Below are 27,191 nucleotides of genomic sequence, written 5' to 3'. Positions count from 1 at the left end.
TCCCACTGGCCTCTCTGCTCTGCCAACCCCATTGGACAGCCATCGCTGCCATGACACTGGGGCTCTGGGCTCTGCTAGGCAGCTGTGTGTGCTGCTCTGGAGCTCCGGAACCCGCAGGACAGCCGTGCGTGCCCCCTGGAGCTCCAGAACCCACAGGACAGCCATGTGCACCACCCTGGAGCTCCGTGACCAGCGGGACAGCCGCGTGCACTGTGGCTCCCTATCCCACAGGCCTACCACAACTCCCAGCCCAGCTGGGCAGCAAAGTGCTAGGTCAGCCAATGCCACTAAGCAGCCCTGCTGCCATGGGCTAGGGCGACTCCGCTGTCAACTCGCTGCGGGCAGCCCACTGCACTGCTGACTCTGCAGGGATCCTTGCTGCTGGCCTTTCACTGGAACTCTCTAGTCTTGCAACATCCATGCCAGACCATGGATGTTGCCAGAACAGAGAATCCTGGTTAAGAGGAGTTTCAACCTATAATCGAGAGAGTAGTACGATGTAAAAGAGTGAAAGCAACTCTGTGTAGCACTCTCCAGATTTCTCTGATGGACAAATTTTAGAAGCAGGCTATCCATGCTGGTTTAGTCATACAATGAATCCCCAATATCCTCAGATAGATGATGTATACTTAAATGATGTATACTTAAACATCAGCAAGGCTAATCCACCAAACATGTATAAAATACAGTATATTCTTTGTACAGATTCCTAGAGGCTACCAACATTATTCACAAATTTTAAATACTTCAGCCATTCCACATAAAAGCGTAAAGCCCAGGGACCAAGGGTATGTTTACACCCAGGTGTGCCACAATAGTTTAGACGTACTATAGCAATAGAAAGCAATCTTCCATCACTTAAGTAAAATCCACCTCTCAGAGGTTGTAACAAGGTTGACGGTTTCTGCTACCTAGCAGTGTCTATACTCGGACTTAAATCCTCTTAATTCTGTCAGACAGCAAGTGAAATTTTTCATAGTCCTGAGCTACATAGGTATGTGGACATAACTTCATATCATAGACCAGCCCAGAAACAAAGTACAAATTCTTTCTTGGGATTTGTCCAAGGCTTTATGAGTGCAAGTCCAAATCAGTTAATTATCTAGATATACTTGGTTCCCGAAAGCATAATCCATTACTGCCATTTACTGATTGCATATTTTTATGGCTGTAGGAAAGCCAAAGGACAATATTTTATAATTTTAATGAGTGCAGAAGCAAAGGTACTTTTTTGGAATCCAGCCTTAAAACAATGGGAACGTAAGTATATTTTAAAATAAGACACCTTAACTTGTTTTTCAAGGAAACAGACAACAGAAACCAAAATGCTTAAATTTAAGTTAACTGTCATTCCAAACCTCAGTAAATCAGCCAAGCTAACTACATTTTACAATTTCACATTAATGAAACACATTTAAATCAATGGTTCTCAAAAGTGGTGAAGTTATATTTAAACGTTAGTTGAGTCCACTTAATATTTAAGATCTGAATGCTCCAACTCTGTCCAGCCAGTTTGAATATTTCTTCACTCGGTTACTTGATACAAACAGATTTTCATCTCCCAAATTACTTGTTGTTACAAGAATAAAAGATGACCTTATGACAATGTTAATCTCCCGCTGCTGGTGGGCCTGTGCCACTTCTTTTTAAATCTAAAGTGTCTCAAAGCAGAACGGGACCACCAGTGGCTTACCTGGGCAAGCCCGCAGCCCTCTTTTATAAACACTGTTCTAGCATGCACTCCAGGAGATTAAACAAATCAAGAGAACAAACCATAAGCACCTAATTTCCCCTCCAACTGAAGAAATGGGCACAGAGAATTGGTGCACTAGCTTATTTTTCCTTTAAAAAAACCAAAAAGACACTTCTTCGTAACCACTTCATCAGATGGTGCAATCACAAGTGAAAATTAACATAAATTAACTAAAGCTGCCAGAGGATGTATGTCTCCATTACTAAATATAATAGAACTGGCAGTCTCTTGACAAGAGACACTCAGAACAGTCGTGCCTAAAAGGGCTGCAGCTAGCACAACTACTTCTGGAAACTGGCATAACACTCATTGGGTATGTCTACACTACCACCCTAGTTCGAACTAGGGTGGTAATGTAGGCAACCGAAGTTACAAATGAAGACCGGGATTTGAATTTCCCGGGCTTCATTTGCATCTTGCCGGGCGCCGCCATTTTTAAATGTCCGCTAGTTCGGACTCCGTGCCCGCGGCTACACGCGGCACGGACTAGGTAGTTCGGATTAGGCTTCCTATTCCCAACTACCGTTACTCCTCGTGGAACTGGGGGCTCCAGGGGCAGAGGTAATACTTGCCTGCCCAAGTTGGAAATGACCACTAAGAGCTTAAGCATCCCTGCGTTTACCCCAGTTGTTAGTACCTTAATCAAATACTTAAATGTGTTTTGTTACTGTTTGGAGGTAGTAAATTGCTTATTATTTAGACATATTTAGGACAACAGTGTAAGTATCATGTAGCCACTAGATTTAATAAATACATTTAGGGTTAAACTGATGCCAAGGTAATATCCTGCATAAATAACGGTAACTCCAACAAGCACATTTTTGGCTGCACTGTGTACATATCTTATAATAATCATGTAATAATAAATCCACCCTAAGTGGCCTGAGTTTAGTGAGAGGCACAATTATAGTTTATGAATGCTCACAGAATTCACCCAGTTGTTGCCTCTTCAACTTAGTATGTATAAATACAGAAAGGCAGGAATATCTTTCTATAGATCTATACAGTGCCTCTGACAATTACAATGTCTCACCTGAAAGCTCCACCATAATGCATATTGTTATATAAGTCTATCACATATTTTTGTGTTATTTCCTCACTAAGTAGTGTTAGCCAGACAGATATGGTGTTAGGTCACACTGAGGTCAATGGATAAAGATAAGCATTAAACCAAATGAAAATTACTGTGAAGGATACTTCTACACTGCAGTTCAGGATGTGTTTTGCAACTCTTTGTAGACATACCAATGCTGACTTTGATTTAGTTTGCTTGTTAAAAATATCAGAGAGGAAGTGGTAATGCAGATTTTCAGTTGGACTTCTAAAGCCCACCTAACTCCCTACATACATATTCACTTGAGCCCATTCTGCTGCGCTTCACTGCTAGTGTGAGTAGTCTACACAAGTTGCCAATCTCATCCCTGGTCCCAGTGCAGATATACCTCACATTCAGCAATGCCCAAAAAGTTGCAGTTGTGAACAAGGCTAATATGATTCCGGATTGAATTAATGGGAGTGTCGTATGTAAGATATGAGATGTAATTGTCCCATTCTGTTGGTCTCTGGCGAGTCCTCTGTGTCTAGTTTTGGGGGGCATACCTTAAGGAAGATGTGGACAAACTGATGAGTGCTCAAAAGAAAACAACAAAAATATAAAAGATTTAGAAATCCTGATCTACAGGAAAATATTTTTAAAAAACTGATCCTGTTTAGTCTTAAGAAAAGTATGTATCCTGATGACAATCTTTAAATACTTCAGGGGGTTACAAAGAGGACAGTGATCCTCCATATCCAGAGAAGACAGGACAACTAATGGGCTTAATCTGCAGCAAGGGAGAATTAGGTCAGATATTAGGAATAACTAACTATAAGGGATAACCTCTGGACTAGACTCCTAAGGAGTTGAATCTCCATTAGTAAGAAGACAATGAAAGGAAGTGTGTAGGAGGGACAACCCAAGCAAACGAATCTTGTGGATGATAGGTATAAGTCTGGCTACTTACATTTGTTTTCAAATTAAACAAGGGAATACAATAAACTTCCTATCCCTTACCCTTCTTTCCTCCCTCCACAATTCAATCCACATATTTTGTCAATTTCTAAATTCAGCTCCAGTGTCTTTTAGGGATGTGATAGTGTACACATTTAAATGGTTAACTGATGAGCCTGGGCTAGACAGAGGCTGAAGCACGAGGAAGGGGGCAGACAGCTCTAAGGGAGCCAGTACATGGAGGTTTCCTGCACGCACAAGCTCCCACAGAGCTGCCTTCACCCCCCACCAAAAATTTCAGCAGTAACACGTTTATTCAAAAGAAATGCATTTTAACATCCCCAGTGTCTTTAGGGATGCATTTTAACATCCCCAGTGTCATTCTCTGCCAATATAAGGCTATGCCTAGACTACATGCCTCTGTCGCCAGAGGCATGTAGATTAGGCTACCAGGCATAGGAAAATGAAGCGGCGATTTAAATAATCGCCGCTTCATTTAAATTTACATGGCTGACAGCTGATCGGCTCAGCGCGGTTGTCGGCTCAGCGCGGTAGTCTGGACGCGCGGGTGTCGACATCAAAGGTATTTGTCGACCACCCAGATATGCCTCCTGGAATGAGGTTTACCTGGGTGGTCGACAAATGCCTTTGATGTCGACACCCGCGCGTCCAGACTATTGCGCTGAGCCGACAAACAGCTAATCGGCTCAGCGCAGCAACCATGTACATTTAAATGAAGCGGCGATTATTTAAATAGCTGCTTCATTTTCCTATGCCTGGTAGCCTAATCTACATGCCTCTGGCGATAGAGGCATGTAGTCTAGACGTAGCCTAAATAATGAAACAGGCATTGTGGAAAAAGTAGATCTTCAGAAAGAATTTAAATGAGACATTATTGACTGTGCAAACAATCCAGAAAACCACATTGCATGCAAAAAGAACTGCATGGAAAAAGCATGGGTTATTATGGGGGAAATGAGCAAATTCGGTATTAAAGCATATACATCATTGGCAGAACTGGATGTAATGTAGGGATGTTAGATAGCATGTAATGGAATAATCATGTAACCTCATCAAATTTTAAGTTAGTTACATATTTGATAGTCCCTGGTGTTGGGGCTGGAGGAGGGAGAGGGGACAGCTTCATGGGATCCAATGCTCGTAGGGAGCTGCTTAAAAGCCAGCTCCCCATGGACACCAGCTCCTGCGTCCCCCCACCCTTGCAGCCTCTGATACAGAGGCTGCAAGGGTGGGAGAGTGCATGTAGTCAACAAGATTAACCGATAAGCCCAGGCTTTTCAGTTAATCATGTAATCTACACATTGACATCCCTAGCAGGGGCGGACTGGCCCGACGGGACACGGGGAATTTCCCAGTGGACTGTCCTCTGAAGGGCAGGCTGAAGGACCGGCTGGCAGCTGCTGGAGGAAGAGGGGGATTGTGACAGGGTGCCACCACCCCGTACTTTAAATTCCCCGGCACTGCATGCCGGCCATCTACAGGGCACTGTGGGGTCGAGGGAGCGCATGTGTGGCATGCTCAAACACCACGGAACAGGTGAGAGGGGAGACGCCCAGGCATGGCGTGACATCACAGCCCGGGACTTTAAAACCGCGCGGCCAGCATGGCCCAACTCCAGGCCCAGCACGTGGTCTGGAGCCCCAGAAGCAGCTGGGGCCCGGACTACGGGGACTTCTGGGGCTAGACGACAGACTCCAGTCCCACAAACTGGAAGGCAGAAGCTTAAGGTAAGGTAAGGTAGGGGAGGGCAAATAGAAAGAAGGGGTGGGAGAGAAAGGGGCTTGTGCTGAGGGGAGGAGAGAGGTTAGGAGAAAAAAGGGAAAGGCATCAACGGACAGAGGAGAGGAGTAGAGGAGAGACACAAATGCCAGAGTGCCAAGTGGAGACAATGAGGAAAAAGGAAGGAGGGGAGGTGTCAGTGGGGGGGACAACAGGGTGATGCCGGGAGAGGAGAGGGTAAGGGTATTGGGGGCTAGAGGCGGGAGGGGGAAGTGCTGGGAGAAGGCTTGAAAGAAGGGGTGGGCAAGAGGAAGGTGGGGATGGAGCAAGTCATGCGTGAGGGCACAGGGGCACGAGGGGAATGTCGGGCAGATGGTGGTGAGCATCAGGAGGGTGCAGGGGTAAGGGAAGGTGCAGGTGCCAGGGGATTCTGGGGATGAAGCAGAAGGGCAGACACCTGCAGGGGAGGGACCAGCACCAGAGGAGAGAGGCAGGGCAGGTTTGTAGAGGAAGGTGTTAGGAGAGGGGAGGAGGAAGGGTAGCTCACATGATCAGAGTGGGGCTACTGGAGTAGTGGGCACATGGGGGGGGGGGGGGGGGGAAGGGCTGGTGGGGGGGACAGGTCTCAGGAGGGCTGAGGGAAGTGAGGAGGGCAGGAGTCCGAGTCAGGACAGCAGAGGAGGGTGAGGGGTCGGGGGGCAGCAAGCACCAGGGGAGCTGATGGAGCAAGGGGAGGAGACATGGCAGCAGAGGTTTATAAAGTATTTATTAATAACTGGGGTGCCATAAGCTACATGAACTCAGTACTGGTGCACAACACAAAATTCTTTCTACTCATGGGAGGAAACTTAAAGGGAACACTTTCCCCAGCCTCTCCACCCCCAAGTTAATGTCTCACACATAGGGTTAATGCAACCACAGAATAGTTGCATGAGGGGGGTTTGGTGGTGGCCAAACTAATCCCTACTGGTAAGAGGATGGTGGGAAAAGTCCTTAGAGGGGTCACATGACACCTTTTACTTCTGGTCATGTGTCCATCTTGCCCCACGAGTGTTACCTCCAGAGGCCTGGCTAATGGGAGTCAGGGGTGTGGCTAATGGGCATCAGGGGTGTGGTTAACAAGGGTCAGAGGTGTGGCTACAGGGTGGTCAAAGAGTAAATTTTTAAAAAATTCTTTGATGTGAAGAAGTGGGCCATTCTCAACCCATTTCCCGGGCCTATTTTGATTGCCAGTCTACCCCGATCCCTAGTGTAATTTAATAAAAGATGGGTCAAGGCTATTTAAGGTCTTTGAAGGTAATCACAAGATGCTCGAGCTTAATGTGATATACAAGACAGAGGGATTTACACATAGATTCTGACAATTTCACCTGATGAGTATCAAAAACGATCCTAGGCGTGGTGGCAGCTTATATAGACAGAAGTAGAATATGTCACATTACTTCTTTCAAGGGACTACTCATGAGTAGAGCTACACATCAAGATTTTGCATAATCAGAATATAACTGTACGTTTCACATATATCTTCCTGAATTCAGTTCATATGGCATACAGATGAATATGCAACTAAAAGATACTAGGTAGTATTGTAGGAAAAAAAATGTAATTCTCAGTTAGCCATGCAAGAATACACAATTAAGCTAGTTTTACTCAGAATATTACTAAATGTGTTTTAAAAAGAAAGTGAAAAGATATTCTTTGCATCATACAAAAAGATGATTTTCAAAGACTTGTAATTTGGTTAAAACTTTTCCAGTAGACTACCCAAAGGTATTAATAGCAACTATTTCCATGCAAAATTTCAGTTTAATAACCCACATCAAATTGATACAGATTGAACCTCTCTAGTTTGGCACCCTAGGGAATTAACAGGTGCCGAACCAGAGAATTTGCAGAGCCACAGGAGGTCAATATTGTAGTGGGTCTCTCTTTATTTCTGTTCTGCCAAGGTGAATAAATGGAACAATGCCTACAATGCTGCTTAACAACGTAGGACTGAACTGATGCACATATATAAGCCTTTGTCTAGCTAAGGCTTACCAGCTCTCTTCATAACAAAGTGTTAACGTTGTTACACAATTTTATTGTATTGGCACAAGAAAATAAACAGATAAGAAATAAAAGCCATTCTTAATGACATTACAAACATTTCCACTACTTGCTTGACTCTTAGAAGACATTTGGGGTAAATTAGAGCTAAACAGCAGGACAGAACACTGAGAGCCAGAACTGGTTGCTGTAAACAAAATGTATGGCACTGTGGAAAACTTGGTTACACCCATGATAAGCAGACATCCAGCTAACTAAAATCATGCTGGACCAGAGATGCTGCCGGACCAGAGAGTGCTGAACAAGAGAGATTCAACCTGTACTACAATTGTACAAGACTGAACTGCAATGATTTTCTTTTACTTTTCCAGTAACAAGGATTTTTCCCCCAACTTAGAAGCAAAATTAATTAAATATTTTGAGAATCATACACAAATACTCATCTTCAGGCACAGATCAAGCTTGAAAAATTACATCAAGTTGTAAGACTGAAAAACAGGGTTTCAGAACATTAACTATTTCACAACTTTAACTATAATGATTGCTGTGGCTCTTGGTTTATTAATCATGTTTTAGTTAATCTGGCTCTTAAAATGGAAGTTAAGGATTTACCACTGCCCCTAAACAACAAGGCATAGGAATATAGATTTCATCCCTTGTTTGCAGAGCTTTTTCCCCTTAAAGAAAAAGTAAGACATTAAATAACTTTTTTCCATCTCAGAAACAATGCATGGCAGAACAATTATGATTTGAAACACACACTTAGGGGAGATCCTATCAGAAAAAAAATCAGTATTGACAGCTGAACAGAAATATACATGATTTCAACCAATTGACTATATTAACTTAGTTTTCAATTTACAGAAAACGAAACCATTCTATCAGTCTTTCCATATACAATGCATATCAGTTTTCTGTATACCTTGCTGTCTTTGCTAACAGAAGCAGGATTCATCTAGCAATTCAATTTGGATTTATCTAATTACATTGTCCATTATATTGACTTGGCATAGGAATCACTGAATGGATATTAAAGAGTCTAGTCTGCTGCTAACTATGCACTTTATATTAACTTAGACCAGTGGTGGGCGATCTGCGGCCTATCAGGGTTCTGTATGTGACCTGTAAGCCATTTTGTTTTCCTACTAATATTACTCAATTGTCATGCATGTGAAATGAGGTGCGTGATTACCCACGTTGACTGTGAGAGCTGTGCACTCCCTCTGCATTCACTCAAATCACTACTACGTTTTAAATAGCACACTGCAAATTCTAGGTATATAAGTTCAGTTGGCACAAACGTGTCAAGAATTATATTAACAAATAATTTTCATTCTAACTTACCTACTGAGCTTTCTGTAAACACTGTTAACATCTGTCCTCCCACACTTTGCAAAAGAAACGGATGTTCTCTAGGTGCACTGACTGAAGCAGGTTTTCCTCCAATATCATTGATACTTGCAAGATCTTCATTCAAAGTGAACGATACCTAACAGCCACAACGAACACAGCATTACTACATAGATCATTTAATTACACCGATTTTAGAGCTTAGGAAACAGGAAGGGAAAGAAAAATGAAATAGTCCAAAACAATTTTGAATTTTATCTTGGATCTAATATACTAATCTGAAATACTTTCTTAAACATTTTCACATTTTTACAATTTACTCAGATTTTTATTATCCATTCTTGAGATCAGAGAACAATTAATAGCATTGCATTATTTTTAAAAAGCCTAAGATAGTTATACCTTTCAGTGCAGATATTTAAAATGTTTCACACAACTAACACCCCTTTTGAGAAAGTGTATATAGATAGTATAGCTTATATTACAAACAGCTACAAGCCTGATCAAACCCCCAAAACCAGTGGGGTCTCCATGTATTCCAATGAGAGTTAAATGAGACTTTAAGGTGATAAATGCATCTTTTCCCCACTCTTGAATTTTGCCATGTCCCTTCCAACTTAATGGGTTGGTTGTTAAGGGGCATACTGAATAATGCTGCTGCCTTCCCATGTAACATGAAACAAATAGTTAGTAAATAAATAAATAATTTACTCAACTGCTAATATATTAATAAGTTGACTTCACATTCCCTAATACTGTACATTTAACAATACCAATGCATTACTGCCAAATATTATATGGTATATTTCTGAACTCTTACTTCTTTGTTTTTGACTTTTTCTGCTTAATAATAATATCCAGCTCTTATAAAGCACTTTTCATCGGATCTCAAAGTGCTTTACAAAGGGTCTTAGCATTATTATCCCCATTTTGCAGATAGGGAAACAGACACAAAGAGATAAGTAATTTGTCCAAGGTCACTTAGTAGGCCAGTGACAGAGCCAGTCACCCACGTCTCTCAATTCCCAGTCCCATGCTCTATTAAAAGCATTATAACAGAAAGCTTACACTACAAAGCAACATACTTTAAGTAATACTAACATTCAAAGTATAACACATTTATAGCTTTTAGATTTAGTTATTACTTACTTCTGTTCTTCCTTGATTTCTGTAAAAGAAAATATTTAAGGTTTTAGTTTCCATAATCTAATTTCACAGGTCTAGCTCCTTTGATAACAGCAGAAAATACAAATTCTAGTTTGTTACTCATCTTCATTCCTGAACTACCCAAAGATAAATAGAAACATCAACAGAAGCAAAGAGAAAAAAACCCACAAAAACATATAAATATGTTGATGGAGATTCTCTATCTAGATGTGCCTATTTCCACTGTCTATGAAATAAAATATGGTGTTGGAAAATATATCCACACACCAGGATTTTTCATATTCATATTATATATAACATAGCTTCATAGTGATTATCAGTGTATATTTCAAGCTTCATAGAAATAAACACAACTTGTACTTGCCATAAATATTATGCAATATAAGCAGTTCAGCACTGTGATACACTACATATACTAAAAATAGAATTATTACATAAGTAGAAAGTTAAGACTTCCTACTTAAAAAAATATTGTGAACTACTTACTTAGCAATCCTCAGCTTCCCTACTTCACCCCTTCCTGAAGCTTTAGTCCATTGTTGTGACAAATACTTGGGCACCTCAAATAAATAAATAAATAAATAAATAAACGTCACGTGACTATGCAACAGATAGTTATATTAAAGATTTTATTGCTTTATTTCAAAACTCAATTTTTAGTAATGATTTTTTACAGCAATAATCAAAATACACAGAAGACCAATATTGCTTTGCTAAAGAAGGCAAAGAAAGTAAGTTGGCACCAATACTTGATAGTATTTAAACCTTCCAAAGCCTAGCAAGAAAAATCTAAGACATATGGCTTAAATGAGACGAAAAGAAGTGATAACGTATTGCAGCCTTAAAACTAACAGGACATCTGATTGACTTGTGGAACAAAAAAAGCAAGTAATGTTTTACTAACCTCAAGTCATGCGCTAAAAAACTGTTCCTGTACTATGTTCTTTTTATGCTCTACTTTTGAAGCTCACAATATGTTAGAAGCTACAACAAATCCATTTTTTATTTTTAGCTTTGAGGCAATATCTTTCTAGGTTTTTACTAGTAAAGTCCTTCTATATTTGTATTTATATCCTCTGTAGAGAATATATACAACTGGAGGATTGCACACTTTGTTGCTTATCTAGGCAGAGCTGCAGATCCAATGAGAGAGAGAAGCACCCAACACAATGGGGTAATGATCCACGATTAGGGGTCCTACATGCTACAGTAATATAAATATTACATAATATTAAGCCATAGCCTGCAATATACAGGCAGCATCGGGGGCTCCAGAATGGTGTTACAGATGGAGAAATATATCAGACATTCAGTGGACCAGATTTTCTCTCTCATATCAGTGGAAATCTGGCTTTTCCAGATTTACCTTTTCACCAATCTCAATAGGCTTCTGAGGGCCTCACTTCACCTAGCCAAATCTGCAGTTACATTCTGGACAGGATTATACAATCTATATGAATACTGGAAATGTCTTGCACAATAAAACACTGTCTATGGCAGATTGTTCTTGCTAAAATTAAAGGAAATGAGATGACACACAGGAGGATCAGTTTTCAAAAAACTTTTAACAATCCTGAATTCACGTCGGAAACATTACAATCTGTTTCCAAAAGCAAAAAGAGAATTCAAATAATTTTAACTTGAATTTTAGAAAAAGGATTCCCCAGTTAAGGTCTGACAGGAGCTCATGAGTAAACTAATAGCATTTGAACAAAACATAGTACTTAAGATTTGAGAGATCTGGTCTTTATTCTTGCCTACGTAGATATGGTTAAAACGCTTCTCTCTCAATTTGTAACATGACCACAGCTGGGCAGCCAGCGATCACAGGCCCCAGGGAAAAGTGTGTGGACGTGCAGTCACCTCTTAGCACTGCCCAGACAGCAGAACACCTCCCCCAAGCCCTCAGAGTGGTGCAGAGTGGGCGCTCCAGCAACAAATCAAAGGGACCATGGCTTCAGCCGCTACCACTGCTACAGTAACAGTGGTGGAAGCCTGGAGCTCTGGGACCCCGTGAATCATCAGGCCCTGGGAAAACTGTGCCCTTTGCCCCACCCTCTGACAGTGGGCCTGCATAACCATTTGAAAAAAGAGAGGACATTTAGGTTATGTCTACACTACATCCCTCTGTTGAAAGATGAATATAAATTTGGCAAATCGAAAGTGCAAATGAAGCGTGGGATATTTAAATCCCCGCTTCATTTGCGCTTCCAATTTGCCTGATTTACTTCCCTCTTTTGACAGAGGGATGTAGTTTAGACATACTCACAGCATTGCCATTTCAAAGTAAACAACTCCCTAATTAGTACAACCTAGTTTTCTAGTTTCTGCAGTCTAAAACATCACAGACAGAGGAGCCAGCAGCTTCCATGCATCCCTGTGCAAGGTGGAGGGATGGGCCTGGCTCCACACTCCTAGAAGGGGTGAGGTCAGGGGCACCCCACCCCCAGCCCTCACAGCCACACAGAATGCGCCAATCAGCGCCAATATAAAGGGCGAAGGGTTTTGGCCATGGCGGCAGTAGCAGTGGAGGAGGCTGGGAGCCCCGAGCCATGGCAACTGCCCCTTTGCCCCCTCCCTGATCAGCAGGCCTACTCACAGCCCTAGCTGTATTTACTTCTATTGCAAATATTCCTAACGCACCCACCACGGTAATAAAAGTCCAGATATTACCTATTTAGTGGTCTTTCTCTGCAATACTTTCTATATTAGCGCCACACATTCTATAAGTGAAACCAGGTTAACCAGAACTGTTTTTTGAACCCATCTTTCCCCCAGAAGTTAATTAGCATTTTCAGCATTGTTAAATTTGGTATTCATTAACCAAGGTAATCTTGTCATGAACTATTGCGGTAAAGCTGCACTACACAAAACATTCTCTAGTCTTTAAAGAGAAATCTTTTTTAAAAGTCACGTTTGAATTGGATTTTAAACCAGGAGTAGAAGAAAACTATGCATAACCTAACTATGTTACCAAACCTCATGTAACATGGATAGGCTTTAAATGTTTTTACCATTATATTATGTGGCCTGTGATAACACAGTAGTAAAAATGCCCAACTAATTGTAGTTTGTAGGCTTAAAAAGAACAGTTGTAGCACAGTTACCAATTTCGGTTCAATACCATCTTCACTATAACACCAAAGCATGCTTGAAACATTCTAGGATACTAGAGTGTTATGTATTTCCACTATATAATAGGGATGTAAAATCCTGGTTAATCAATTAAACGTTAGGTTAACCTAACATTTAACCGGCTAACTGACTAAGCAGGATCCCACCAGGAGACTGCTCTGACCCAGGTGGAGCAGCCCCATGGGCTCCTGCTCCCAGGCCCATGCTAGGGCTGGGGCTGCCGCTAGCTCCCAGCTTCCAGCCCCCACTGCAGCAGCCTATGCCCACAGCAGTCTGGGCTCCCCACAAACAGGGGCTGCTGCTAACACCAAACTAGCGCAGTCCCTGTCCGCAGCAGGCCCCCTGCAAGACTGAAGCAGCCCCCTGCCTGCAGCAGTTACCAGATAACCTTTTCACATCCCTACTATATAAAGGAATTAAAATGTTAAAAGACCATAGACTTGGTCCATACCAGTCATGGAAGTCATTTTTAAGTCATGTCATCATGTCATCAACTATCTGTGAAGAATCATAAAAAGTTCTTGCTATTCCAGTTCTCCTCCTATACAGAGTATACATAGGAAAGTTCTGTTAATAATCAATATGAACACTAGGGCTGTATCTAGACTATACCTCTCTGTCGACAGAAAGATGTAGATTAGGCATGTCGAAATTGCTAATGAAGCAGGTATTTAAATATCCCATGCTTCCTTAGCATAAACATGGCTGCTGCTTTTTTTCTAAACGGAGCTTTTTCAAAAAAAAGTCAGTCTAGACGGGATCCATTGAAAAATAAAGCCTTTTTCGACAGATCCCCGTCTAGACTGCTTTTTTTCCCCCCTCCCAAAAAAGCCCCGCTTCAAAAAAAAAAAAAAAAAAAAAAAAAGCGGTGGCCATGGGTGGGGAGCCCATGCTAATGGAGTGCCGGATATTTAGCAATTTCGGCATGACTAATCTATATCTCTTTGTGGACACAGCAGTGTAGTCTAGACACAGCCTAGGGTCCCCCTTATATCTTCATCTCCTCATTTGAAAACTCCTTGGTTAGCACAGGTAGGATCAACCCATTTTCAACAAGGCTTCATAAAACCTACTATGCAGAAACTAGAAAAACTTAAACAATGAATAGTCTAGTAGAACCTTAAAGACTAACAAAACATGTAGGTGGTAACATGAGCTTTCATGGGCAAAATCCATCCAGAAACTGACACGAAAGAGCAAATTCCAAGACCTAATGACAAGCCCACTCCTTGACTATGTCTATATTAAGGATTTTTCTGAAAATTTCTATTGCTGCTCTTTTTTTCTTTTTCTTCTCCCTCTCCTATTTATTTTGAGTTTTCATATCCCCTACTCATAACTCTGATCATCTGAAGAAGTGGGCTGCACCCACGAAAGCTCATACCACCTTCTACATGTTTTGTTAGTCTATAAAGTGCTACCAGACCATTTGTTGTTTTTTTCTGTAACTGATTAACTTGGCTATCTCCTGAAGCTCATCTACTGTGTCATCCTGAAAATTCTTAATGCAGATAAGACCCCAGGGCTATGTCTACACTGGCAGCTTCTTGCGCAAGAACAATTGTTCTTGCGCAAAAACTTGCCTGCTGTCTACACTGCACGCACATTCTTGTGGGAGTAAATTTACAGTATAGCGTTGTAAAACAGGGCTTCTTCCAGAAGAGTTATTTCTCTCCCCATGAGGAATAAGCTCTCTTGCGCAAGAGCTCTTCCACAAGAGGGTAGTGTAGAAAGGCAACATGAATTTCTTGTGCATGAAGCCCCATGGTTAAAATGGCCATCAGAGCTTTCTTGCGCAAGAAAGCGTCCACACTGTCATGGACGCTATTGCGCAAAAGCACATCTCTTGTGCAAAAGGACATGCCAGTGTAGACACTCTGGCTACCTCTAGACTGGCATGATTTTCCGCAAATGCTTTTAACAGAAAAGTTTTCCGTTAAAAGCATTTGCAGAAAAGAGTGTCTAGATTGGCGCACACACTTTTCCGCAAAGCACTTTTTGAGGAAAAGCGTCCGTGCCAATCTAAACGCGCTTTTGCGCAAAAAAGCCCCGATCGCCATTTTCGCAATAGGGGCTTTTTTGCGCAAAACAAATCTGAGCTGTCTACACTGGCCCTTTTGCGCAAAAGGGACATTTGCCCGAATGGGAGCAGCACAGTATTTCCGCAAGAAGCACTGATTTCAGACAGTAGGAAGTCAGTGTTCTTGCAGAAATTCAAGTGACCAGTGTAGACAGCTCGCAAGTTTTTCCGCAAAAGCTTGCCAGTCTAGACACAGCCTCCCTTGTGGAAGACTTTTTGCCAAGAACTGTTCTGCAAAACAGCTCTTGCGCAAGAAGCTGCCAGTGTAGATGTAGCCCAGGGTCTTAGAAGATAAAGTACGATGTGATTCCTAGCAGGGTGTAAGCCAGGGACAGTGCCTAGGGAGCCTCATCCATCCCCACCCAACAGTGTCTTAAGTCTAGCCTAAAGTTCACACCCCAGCTACAGAAAAGGGAAAAATTAATTCTCTTCTTTCTGCCAAGGCTTCCATGATGCTACTGGCATAGAGAGGCAATTACACTGTCTCGTTCCCTGTCCCCCTCGCCAGTGCTCACAGAAACAGAGCGGTAGGGGGTTGCTCCCAAGCGCGGCCACTGAAGGGGCTGGCGCCTCGCAGCTCTGGGCACGGCGCCTGACAAAGCAGCGAGCGGCCGGGGCACCTGCCCGCTGACTCTGCATCGGCTCGCGCTTGGCGGGGTCCCCGCAGCTCCAGGGAGGCCGCAGCAGCGCGCGGGACCCGCCGGAGACCGTGGGGGCGGCCAAGGGGAGTCTCCTGCGCGCCGGGCGGGCCCCGGCGGGAAGCGGCGCCGCTCAGGGACGGTCACGCCAGGCCGCACCGCACCGGCGGGGACACCGCCTCAGCCGCCAGGCCCCGTCTGCAGCGCCACCGGCCCGTCGGGGGCCCTCCCCAGGGGATCTCCCCCGCCCCTCGCTCGCCGCCGCGCTGCGTTCTGGAGGCGAGCCCCGTCCCGGCGGCAGCAGCAGCGGGCCCGGGACCCGCGCGGCCTCTCACCTTCACCAGCCACATGCCGGTGTTCTGCTTGGCCCCGGTCAGGTCCAGCTCCCCCTTCTCGCTCATGGCGGCCCGGGCGAGGGGCGCGAGGACACGCGGAACGAGCTCGAGGCGCCCGCACACAATGGCCGTTGCATCCAGCCGGACAGGAATCAACAGCTCACCCCGTCTACGGCGGCCCGGCGCTGCCAAACTTCCGCGGCAAAGCGGAGCGAGGATGGAGTGCCTCCCTTCCCCCCCCCCCCCCGAGAAAAGGCCTGATCCCTCACGCTTCCTTTGGCAGGCGTGGAGGGGGAGGGGCAGCGACTGGCACTTGGCGGCGGGGGAGGCGCCCCGGGTGTTGGGGGGCTTAGGGGCCGCCCGGCGCGCTGCAGGGAGCTCTCGCGCCGGAGGTTTGACTGTGGTGGGGACACCCCCAAGCTGGCAGGTCAGCGCCTAGAGGGGAGTCGCCCCCTGGTAGCTTGAGTGAGAGGGCCCTGGAGAAGCTGGGCTCCTGGCCGTGCTTCCTTGCTGGGACAGAGCTGTATGTGGGGGGAGACAGACGTGACCCCTCAGAGGTGCCAGGCCTGGAGTGGGGCCGTGCCCTGCTGGTAGGAAATTACCTACTGATTATCATAGAAACAACCTGGTAGCTACTCCAGCAGCAGGGGGGAAGCCGATGTGTGAATCAATAATGGGTTACCATCATTCCTGTAAAAGCCAGCCACTCTGCAGCATCCCCAGAGCCTGGACAGGAGATGAGAAACAGGCTGTCAACTCAGATTTAGCCCAAAACTCAGGTTAAAAGCAAGCTTTCATTAAGTTAAAAACCTTTAAGGGAATAGGTGTATTTAAGCAAAAAATCACCCACTTCCATGTTTGAAACTCAGACATTGCATCTCCGAAAGCCCAAAAATGAAATGAAGGGTTTGTCTATCTGAAAACCAGTTATTTGTAAACTATTATTCTATTCCCACTGTCACTTACTTTGGTGAAAGGTTGTGTGTGGATGCGCTTGTTTGAACACAGTAGGGAGGATGTTCAGTATCTTGAAGTTTTGCCCCAGGCAGGATTCACAGATGCTGTTAATTGAGGCTTAGGTACTGAGCCTGTGAAGGGATGAGCACAATGAAGTAGGAAGAGTTCAGCATCTTTTAATATGACCCAATGTGATTTGTCAAAACCAAACAGTAAGTGAATGGTGGGAGTTGTGTCTAAATAGCTCAAACCATATGTTCAGGTTGCACCTGCCCACTGTTTAAAAATGACATGGAATTAATTTCTTCAACTCAAGTGACATTGACAGTAATCTGGTGTCATGATTTAGTAATTTGAATATGCATCACATTCCTCCTTTTAAATTTTTATGTTAGTTAAGTAGTATAAGTAAACAGGCTAAATGCCCAAGTAACAAACTTAGCTAACAATACTAATTTGGCCAGTTAAGTTGCTCTGTGAGAAATCATTGTTTTCATGTAAGGTGCTAAAAACTAGGAAAAATATGGCAGTGTTATTGGCTCAGCTGGTGGCTCAGAGCAGAAAGTGACAAGGCAGAATTTTCCGTTCCAGCTACAGGCAGCCTATCCAGTCCTGTTTCCATGGAAACTACATTAAGTGGGGCAATAAAGAAGCATTTTCATTAATTTCTTATTTAAAATCCTAACCTTATGTTTCACTTTCCAGTGTTTTGTTCCATAGATGAAGAATCGGAAGCCAGTAGCTGAGAGTTTGAGCTCTGTGTTTCCATTTCTGTTCCTGTTTATATACAATAAATGTAAAATCAGGGGAAATACATTACTAGGTTTTAAATTACAGAGCCTTTACTTCTGAATTTTTCATATAACCAAGTGGGCTCAAGAGATTGCACTGTAACAAGCCTCTTTCAGTGCTGCCTGAAGTCTTAGGACTGGCAGTACTGATTTGCAAGATAAAAATAATCGACGGACAAAAAAACCGGCATTATCATTAAAATTAATAGGAGTTTTGTTGTGGACTACAGTGAACTTATGTATGCTTCCCTCAGAATCAAAAGGATATCGGGGAAAATATACTCAGAAGAGTTAACACTGTCCAACCTGCACTATGTCAGCAGCCCTCTTAGAAAGGGGTAAGGGTGGCATAGATGCAGGCTGAGAAGGCAATGAAAACATACTTAAGAGGGAGAAGTTTTCACCTGTCACAAAGATCTAGCACACAGTTGGTCACAATGTCCAGAACTACTGATCTACAGGGATGAAGACTATGCCTTCTGCTTCCCTCAGGTCACTAAAACTCCTTGCTCCTGGGGCCAGTGTACAGAGGAAATTCTGCAAGATAAACCCTGAGGTTTCCAAGATTCCTTGAGCCAGTGCTGTAGATTTTAGATTCAGGATGATTAAATATAGTTCTTATACTCCCAAAGCTAAAAAAACAACCTCCCAAAAATGAGGATTTGTTTTGCAAATCCTAGCATGTTTAATGAAACATACCTTTTCAGTATTTACCCTTACTCAGAGAAATCCCCAGGAAAGTGAGATGTTGTATGTAGAAAGGGAATAAAACATAGCATGCATGAATTGTTATTTTACAATACAATGGGATGTATATATGCGCGTATGCGCATACACACACATTTCTTTTCACAAGCATCCTAGAATTTCCCACATCAGGTAAAATTACAGTTAACAAACAGCGCTGACATGGTAGGTCAAACAGATCAGATATAATCACACAAAACTGAAATGCTGAATTATATTAAACAGATGGCTCTTGACTTGTGTTTGGATTTATACACAAAGTAGATGGTGCTCACTGAATATTAATGACAAAATATTTCCATAATGTGGGTGTGTAACAATAGAACAGAAGAAACTTGCTCTAAGAGACAGAAGGACAGATTCAACACCACACTGGCTCATTTGTACAGTTTTGCTGACACAGAGGGACTGTAAATTCAACTTAATTGGCCAATTGAGGAGTTTTTCCATGTAGGGAAAATCTCCAGAGTGCTGTAGAATCACTACACTACTTCTATACTATCCCCTCCCCTCCAACAATTAGTGTAAAGGTTATTCCCAGAGTGAAAAGAGGCATAGCCAATGTATTGCTATGGCTCACTAATCATTGGTTGCCAGTATAGCTCTTTGGAGACCACAGGTAACATAGAACATCCCTGCAGCTGCTTAGAGTTGTATTAAGGACCAAAGCATCTCTGGCCAGCAACAAAAAAGCCACTTATTATTTCCTTCTTTGCATCCTGTGCCAAGTACAGGTAAACCAAATGAGAGAAAATATATTTTGTCATTTACTGGAAGATAGCCATATATGTTTAATTCAAACATTCAACAAGTACGTTTTCTTCACTTGCTTCTAACTCTTTTCACACCCCTACCTTAAACCTGAAATCCTATCCACTCAGCATGGAAATTCAGGATTTCCTGGCAGTTTTCATAAGAGCAAGGCTTTGTATCTGATTGGGCAGTATTTTAGTTCTACTCTCATCTGTTCTGAGTACTACGTGCACATTTTCTGTTAGCTATTTGTCATCTCAAAGGCTATATCAGTAATGATTGCTGTATGAATATAGTTCACAAAGGCCTTTGAGAATCTTCAGAATAAAAGATACTAGCTAAATGTAAGCTATTATTACTACTAACTGGGCCTTTAAAAGAATTTCACCAGCACTATAGATGGACCAAAACCAGAACACTGTATGTACCCTCCAGCTCCCCTCCATGAATTCTGTGGATCTATGTTTTTATACGTTACCTCTTGCTGTGGAATCTGAATGTCTTCTGGTTCTGGATGCTGTGATACCTGAGGCATATCTCTATAAGGGACACTGAATTTGAACACTCCAGAGTCTGGGAAAATTCAGATTTAGATCAGGATCTGAACTCCATAGCTCAGCCCATTCCAGGCAAAAAAGAGATGATGGATAATAGTTTTCATTCAAACCATGAGTGATACAGACATTTTATCAGAAAGAAAACTGATCCAGGGACTGCTCTTTCTTCGATCTTGTCAGCAAATGACTCAGTAACAAAGTGAAAAAGGTGCTGAGCAGTTTCAGAGAAAAAACCTAATAAGAGTTACACTGCCAAAGAGATTCATATCCTCCTTAATCAAATAGGCCAGGTTTTTCCTCCTTTCCATATTGGCTTCGCTGACACTGGGGCAGGCTTTTAGGTATAATTGTCCTCATTCCATTGAAATCCATTGACAATTTATAATCATTTGCACCAGTTTAAGCCCTGCCCTATAAACTTCCCCAATACTTCCACACCTTCTGAGAATAGTGTGTGACGGGTTCCCTTTGGGCTGTCACCTGGTGTGCTGGTCATGCCACTGAGCCTGCCGACTTGCCCTTTGGAGTGCCCCATCACCCTATCCTGCTGTTCCAGAAGCTCTGATCTTCCCCAAACAAGTCACAGTGTTACGGTAATGGCCCTTCAGCAGAACAACATAGATGTTGAACCAGCTCAGCTCTGGGAGGAGTCAGCTATAAGACTATTGACAGAATCCAGGAACATAGCCCCAAAGAGAAGCAAAACCCAAATAAATCCATCTTACTCTGCATAAAAGTTTTACATAGAGTAAAGTTTGCCCTCTTTATCAATTAAAGAGATATGCACAGTGATTGCTCCCCCTACTCTCTGACCCACGGTAATAATTATTTACACTGGATTTGATAATAAAAGTGTTTTTATTAAGTATAAAAAGTAGGATTTAAGTGATTGCAAGTGAAAACAGACAGATCAAAGTAAGGGAGGAAGGGAAAGGAAAGCTCAGGGGTGGGAGTCCGGCTGCCTCTCCCGTCTCGCCACACTGCGGGTCCGGGGGCGTCGGTGGGGAATGGTTGTGGAGGGTTGGGCAAGAGGGACGGGGGGTGTGGAGGAAGCAGGAGGGGGAGCTGGGGGAGCAGCAGGGAGAGCAGGAGCAGGAGGAATTGGAAGCGGTCCAGCAGGCTCTGGAGGTGGCCTCGCAGGGCACGGCCCTGCTCCTCCAGGGCCTCCAAACTCCTCCGGCACAGCCTCAGGTCCTCCTGGACCCAGTGGTCCTGGAGACGGAGCTGTTGCTCCAGGAACTGGAGGTGCTGCCTCTGGTAGTCCTCCTGGTTCCTGGCTCTCCTGCTGGCCCAGGTGCGGGCGGCTGCTGCAGGCGGGGTGGTGCGCCCTGCAGGCCCATGTGCTGCGGCTGTGGTGCAACAAGACCAGCGGTCAATTACCCCAGGGGCCCAGGTGTGTGAAACCCCTGCAGGATCCCCAGCTGCTGCTCCGTGGTGGGCAAGGCCCAGGCGCACGGTCCCGGGGCTCCCTCTCGCCCCAGGCCCCCGTACACATAAGGGGAGCATGATGGTACTCACAGGTGGACGCCTCCCCGGCCTCAGACGACACAGGCGAGCGGCTCTGTGGGGTGCCTCGGGGGTCCCAGGTCCTGGGCAGGCTGCCGGCAGGCTCCTGGCTCTCGGAGCCCTCCTCCTCCTCCTCCGTCTCCTGGAGCGGTCCCTCTGGCCCGGGGTCTATCACGTCCCGGGGGGCAGGGACGGCATGAGCCCCCAGGAGGCGGTCCAGAGCCTGGAAGTGGGGGCAGGCCTCCGGGTCAGCCTCTGGCAGGCAGGCCCGGGAGTAGGACTGCCGCAGGTCTTTGATTTTGCAGCGCACCTGCTCCCGGCTGCGCTGGTGGCCCCTGGCGGCCAGGCTGGCAGCCATGCGGCCATAGACTGCCGCGTTCCTGTGGCTAGTGCAGAGATCGTGGACATTGGAGGCTTCCCCCCAAACCTCAATGAGGTCCACGATCTCCGCACTAGACCACGCGGGCGCCCGCCTCTTGCGGCCCCGGGCAGGGTCCTGGGAGCCACCAGGCTGGTCCCGGGAAGAGGGGGAGGGCTGGGTGTCCTCGGGTGGCTGGCTCATGGGTGTCAGGTGCAGGGTGTGCTGGCACGGGTGCTGGCAGCCTTGCAATTGGCACAAACTGTGTAGCCAGCCCGTGGCCCTTTAAGGGCTCCGGGGCCGGGAGGGGGGCAGACAAGTTTGCCTGGTGTTGGCCAGAGTGGCCACCAGGGCAAGCTGGGAAGGGCTAGCCTCCCACTAGTTCGAATTAAGGGTCTACACAGCCCTTAATTCGAACTAGCTAGTTCGAACTAGGCTTAATCCTCGTAAAATGAGGTTTACCTAGTTCGAACTAAGCGCTCCATTAGTTCGAATTAAGTTCGAACTAACGGAGCGCTAGTGTAGCGCCTATGAAAGTTAGTTCGAACTAACATCCGTTAGTTCGAACTAACTTTGTAGTGTAGACATACCCTAGGTCCCTTCCAGTTCTAGTGTTCTTTGGTTCTATGAAAACATAGAGATGGGATCATGATACCATCTACATGTTTTGTTAGTCTTTAAGGTACTACTAGACTATTCATTGTTTTTTAAGTCTTCACTAAAGACAGTCAATAGCTGGGGAGTCAGAAACCAAGAGTGGGTACCCATTCTGGACCAAAGAAGTGAATATCAGTGCAGTTATCTGAACTCTGATGCCATGGACTTAATTCACTGGGACGTTAAGCATGTGCTTAAATAATTTCTTGGGAAGTGATACTTCCCTAAATCGAGGCATTGTGTACAATCAGTTTTACGATAGATAGCTTCCCTTGTTTGTTGACTCTTTCACACAACAGCAAGGAAGGAAAAATATTTTTAAAAGTAGGAAGATGTGGTTGTAAGATCACACACAAAAATCAGCGGATTAAGGGGGCTGGTGTTGTATGTGAATTTTTATTTTAATTAATTTTGTAAAGTGACTAGATTTCAAGTTGACAGTTTCCCTTTTCATCAAGTTCCTGTAATTCTGGGCAGAGAATTATTTATGAACTTGAAGACACAAGAAAATCCCTGTATAAGGGTTTGAAGGCCTGCTTGGTGTATGTAGCAGTGAAAGTGTATCAGCACTTTCAAGAAAAGTTCACTGGCCAAGCAAGCATTCTTTTAATAAGAGGTTTACAAAGTCCAAGGTTCTCTTTGTGCTATTACTTGGTTCATAATGTGTGCTCTCTATAGCTTATCAGTTTCTAAAGTGCTTTTTAATACTGTGAGTATGAAGGATGCTATATAGCTACATTCTCTTCTATTTGCTGTTTGCTTATTGACTCATTTACATTTCCTTGGATTGTCATATTTTATTTAGAGATACCTCACACAAACATAATAGGTCAGTAGTTTTGTGATCATTTATTTTTATTCACCATGAGCAGTAAAGTCACTTGTCTCAGATGAAACAACAATCTTTAGTTCTAAGTAATCATAGAATGGGGCATTTTCTGTTTATCTGCAAAGTAAATCTATTTTCAATAGATTCTCCCCCCTTTCTTTGTTTTAAATGAGATGATTAATCTGCATCATCAGGCTTGTCTGCCTCATCATTCTTGCTAACTAAATGCAGCTTCTCTCTTAGGATTGCTACTTCTGGAGCCTAATGATCTTTTGCTCTTAGTGCCTTTCTTGCTGAGTATGTATTGCTGGCAATTTTCTAAAATGGTACTCATGGACAATTAAGTATTATCAGTGCTTTTTTTGTGATGGTACCGCCCCGTACGCAGTACCAGCACCTCCAGACGCAGTACCGGCACCTCTATTCAGAGCTCAACAACTAGCACATGGAACAAGAAGAACAACTTTCCCCTGGAGTACCGGAACCTTTTCCCCCTGGAGTACCGGCACCTTTTTTTTATTTACAAAAAAAAGCATTGAGTATTATTAATTACAGTGCTCAGTCTCCTTGTTCCATATGCTAATTGTGGTATTAATGACAAGAATAAAACTTTCCACTCTCCCTAGTCTAAAAAAAAAAAGTATTTTCCTACAAGACAAAAATTTGATGTGAAATAATTAAATACCTTATGCTTAAAAATGAAATTACTTCTTACTTAATTTTGTTGACAGTTATGTTAAATAGTGTTTGAGCTTCTGATTTGTAATTCAGGGAGAAGGGAAAGATGTTGGCTTTGGAACGAGATTGAGAGGAACAGAGTAGAAAAAATAAATAGCAAAATATTCTGCTAGTGCAGAGTTAAGGTTGTCTGACAATCATTATACCCTTCTAGAATATTTTATTCAATGACATTCCAACTTCTGAAAGTCAGGAAATACAGAGTGAAGTCATTTCTACATTACAAAATAAGGTTGAATCAATAAAGATCAATTTCTGGACACCTGATTTTGCTTAGTCGAAGATCCATGTCCCCCCTGCGGGGAAGAATTCAATGTAATTTGAAGAAGAGCGTTCCCATTAGGGAGACTGCCATTGACTTTAAGAGCAATGCACTGTGCGTAAGTACCCCACAGTGCCTGTGCCACTTTGCATTCTGGGTCATGCGCTGGTGTATGCTGGGACCAAAACTGTGCAGTGGGTGGTTCCGGGTTCATGTTGTCAGTGTCCCACAATGTGCTTGTGGGTCATGCGCCAGTGCATGCTGGGACCAAAACTGTGCAGTGGGTGGTTCCGGGTTCATGTTGTCAGTGTCCCAGAATGTGCTTGTCTACTTGCTCCCTTCCCACTTGTTTGAGATGAATGGAAAACAGTTTTTTCATACTTTTTTTGGCCCTGGTTACCCGCATAGACACTATAGCAGCATGACCATGGATTCCATTTTGCATCAAACCATTGTGATGTTGATGTATTACCTTGATGCGCCAAATGGTTCATTATGTCAAGAGTGCGTGCACATTGTTCTGCCAAGAAGAGGATGAGGCTGAATCTTGGGATCCCATGGACTCACTGTACAGGCAAGCCCTTGTGCTGATAGAAACGCAACTGGACATTGATCCTCTGGACACCGTGGAATGCTGGTTTTGGTGCCATGAGACAAGCACAGACTTGTGGGACCACATTGTGCTGTAAGTATGGGACAATCAGAAGTGGCTGCAAAGCTTCTCAATGTGCAAGGAACTTTGTGAATGGCTTTCCCCTGCTCTGAACACAGGGACAACTGAATGAGACCTGCTCTGACAGTGGAGAAGTGCATGGCAGTTGCCCTGTGAAAACTTGCAATGACAGACAGCTACTGATCAGTTGGGAATCAATTCGGAGTGCAGAAATCTACAGTGGGGGCTGTTATACCAGTAGCCAAAGCAATCAATATCTTTCTGCTGCAGAGAATAATGAACCTGGGAAATGTGGATACCATAGTTGATGGCTTTGCCACAATGGGGTTCCCTAACTGCAGTGGGGTGATAGATGGAATGCACAACCCCATCTTGGCCCCTGACCACCTTGCCAAGGCATGCATAAACTGCAAGAGGTATTTCTCCACAGTGCTGCAGATGCTGGTGCATCACAAGGGCCATTTCACTGACATCAAATGGGATGGTCGGGAAAGGTGCATGATACATGCCTCTTCGGAAAGAGTTACACTGGAATTTTTTTCCCAGACCAGAAAAATCAGAATTGGAGAGGTGGAAATTCCAATAGCAGTTCAACTACAGGCCGAGCAAGTGCAGCATGGTGGTTGAATGTGCTTTTGAACATTTAAAGGGAAGATTTAGGAGTCTGCTGATTAGGTTGGACAAGACTTCCTGAGAAAACTACAATGCATTGGTGGTCTTCCAGAAAATGCCATCCTAGCTATCATGGATGTAGAGGCTCTCTACACCAACATCCCACACGTAGATGGAATACAAGCTGCCAGGAACAGTATCCCTGATGATGCCATGGCACAACTGGAGGCCGAGCTCTGTGACTTTATCCTCACCCACAACTATTTCAGATTTGGGGACAATTTATACCTTCAAACCAATGGCACCACTGTGGGCACCTGCATAGCACCACAATATGCCAACATTTTTATTGCTGACCTGGAACAATGCTTCCTCAGCTCTTGTCCACTAGTGCCCCCTCCTCTACTTGCTCTACATTGATGACATCTTCATCATCTGGACCCATGGGAAGGAGGCTCTGGAAGAATTCCACCATGATTTCAACAGTTTCCATCCCACTATCAACCTTAGCCTGGACCAGTCTACACAAGAGATCCACTTCCTGGACACTACAGTGTGAATAAATGATGGTCACATAAACACCACCCTATACTGAAAACCTACTGACTGCTATGCTTACCTACATGTCTCCAGCTTCCATCCTGGGCACACCACATGATCCATTGTCTACAGCCAAGCACTAAGGTACCACCGCATTTGCTCCAACCCCTCAGACAGAGACAAACACCTACAACACCGTCACCAAGCATTCTTAAAACTACAATACCTGCCCGAGGAAGTAAGGAAACAGATTGACAGAGCCAGACGTTTACCCAGAAGCTCCTGCTACAAAACAGGCCCACCAAAGAAAGTAACAGAACACCACAGGCTATCATCTCCAGTCCCCAGCTAAAACCTCTTCAATGCCTCATCAGTGATCTACAACCCATCCTAGAAAATGTTCTCTCACTCTCACAGGCCTTGGGAGGCAGGCCAGTTCTCACCTACAAACCTGAAGCAAATTCTCATCAGCAACTATACACCACAGTAACTCTAACTCAGGAACCAATCCCTGCAACAAACCTCCACATCAGTTGCTAGAAGCGGGCCACATCCTCTCTGACTGAATTGACCTCATTACCTCTGGCCTTCCTCTTGACTGGTACTCCTTTCTTTTCATGTGCCTGGATATTTATATCTGCCTCTGGAATTTCCACTGCATGCATCTGATGAAGTGGGTCTTTGCCCACGAAAGCTTATGCTCTAATAAAACTGTTAGTCTGTAAGGTGCCACAGGACTTGTAGTTGTTTATGCAGATTCAGACTAACACAACTACCCCTCTGATACTCAGCAGAAATATATACATCAGCAGGTCAAAGGTAGTAACAGCATTCCAGATATCTGGTACAATGAAGAAATAGCACAAGACTTCAAAGATGCCACAATTATTCCTTTATTTAAAAATAAGGGCAGCCAAATGGTCTGTGATAACTACCGTTGGATCTCTCTCCTATCTGTTGCTGGAAAAATCTTT

General features: G+C 44.0%; 1 protein-coding gene across 1 annotated transcript in view; it reads right to left on the bottom strand.

The window, feature by feature from the left end:
• Positions 1 to 16,491, bottom strand: part of GTF2F2 (general transcription factor IIF subunit 2) — a 139,724-nt gene extending 123,233 nt beyond the window's left edge. Inside the window, exons 1-4 of the mRNA XM_075918994.2 lie at positions 16,238 to 16,491; positions 10,536 to 10,609; positions 10,032 to 10,050; positions 8,877 to 9,021 (exon numbers count right to left, since the gene is read on the bottom strand). Coding sequence (XP_075775109.1) covers positions 8,877 to 9,021; positions 10,032 to 10,050; positions 10,536 to 10,609; positions 16,238 to 16,303 — 304 coding nt within the window. The 5' untranslated portion in view covers positions 16,304 to 16,491. The remainder of the gene's footprint in view (positions 1 to 8,876; positions 9,022 to 10,031; positions 10,051 to 10,535; positions 10,610 to 16,237) is intronic.
• Between the last annotated feature and the right edge of the window lie 10,700 nt (positions 16,492 to 27,191).

The sequence above is a fragment of the Pelodiscus sinensis genome, chromosome 1 (assembly GCF_052426305.1).
Source record: "Pelodiscus sinensis isolate ZL-2025 chromosome 1, ASM5242630v1, whole genome shotgun sequence".
In the NCBI taxonomy this organism is placed as follows: domain Eukaryota; kingdom Metazoa; phylum Chordata; order Testudines; family Trionychidae; genus Pelodiscus; species Pelodiscus sinensis.
Note: the sequence above shows the minus strand (reverse complement) of the source record. Positions and strands in the feature narration are given on the sequence as shown.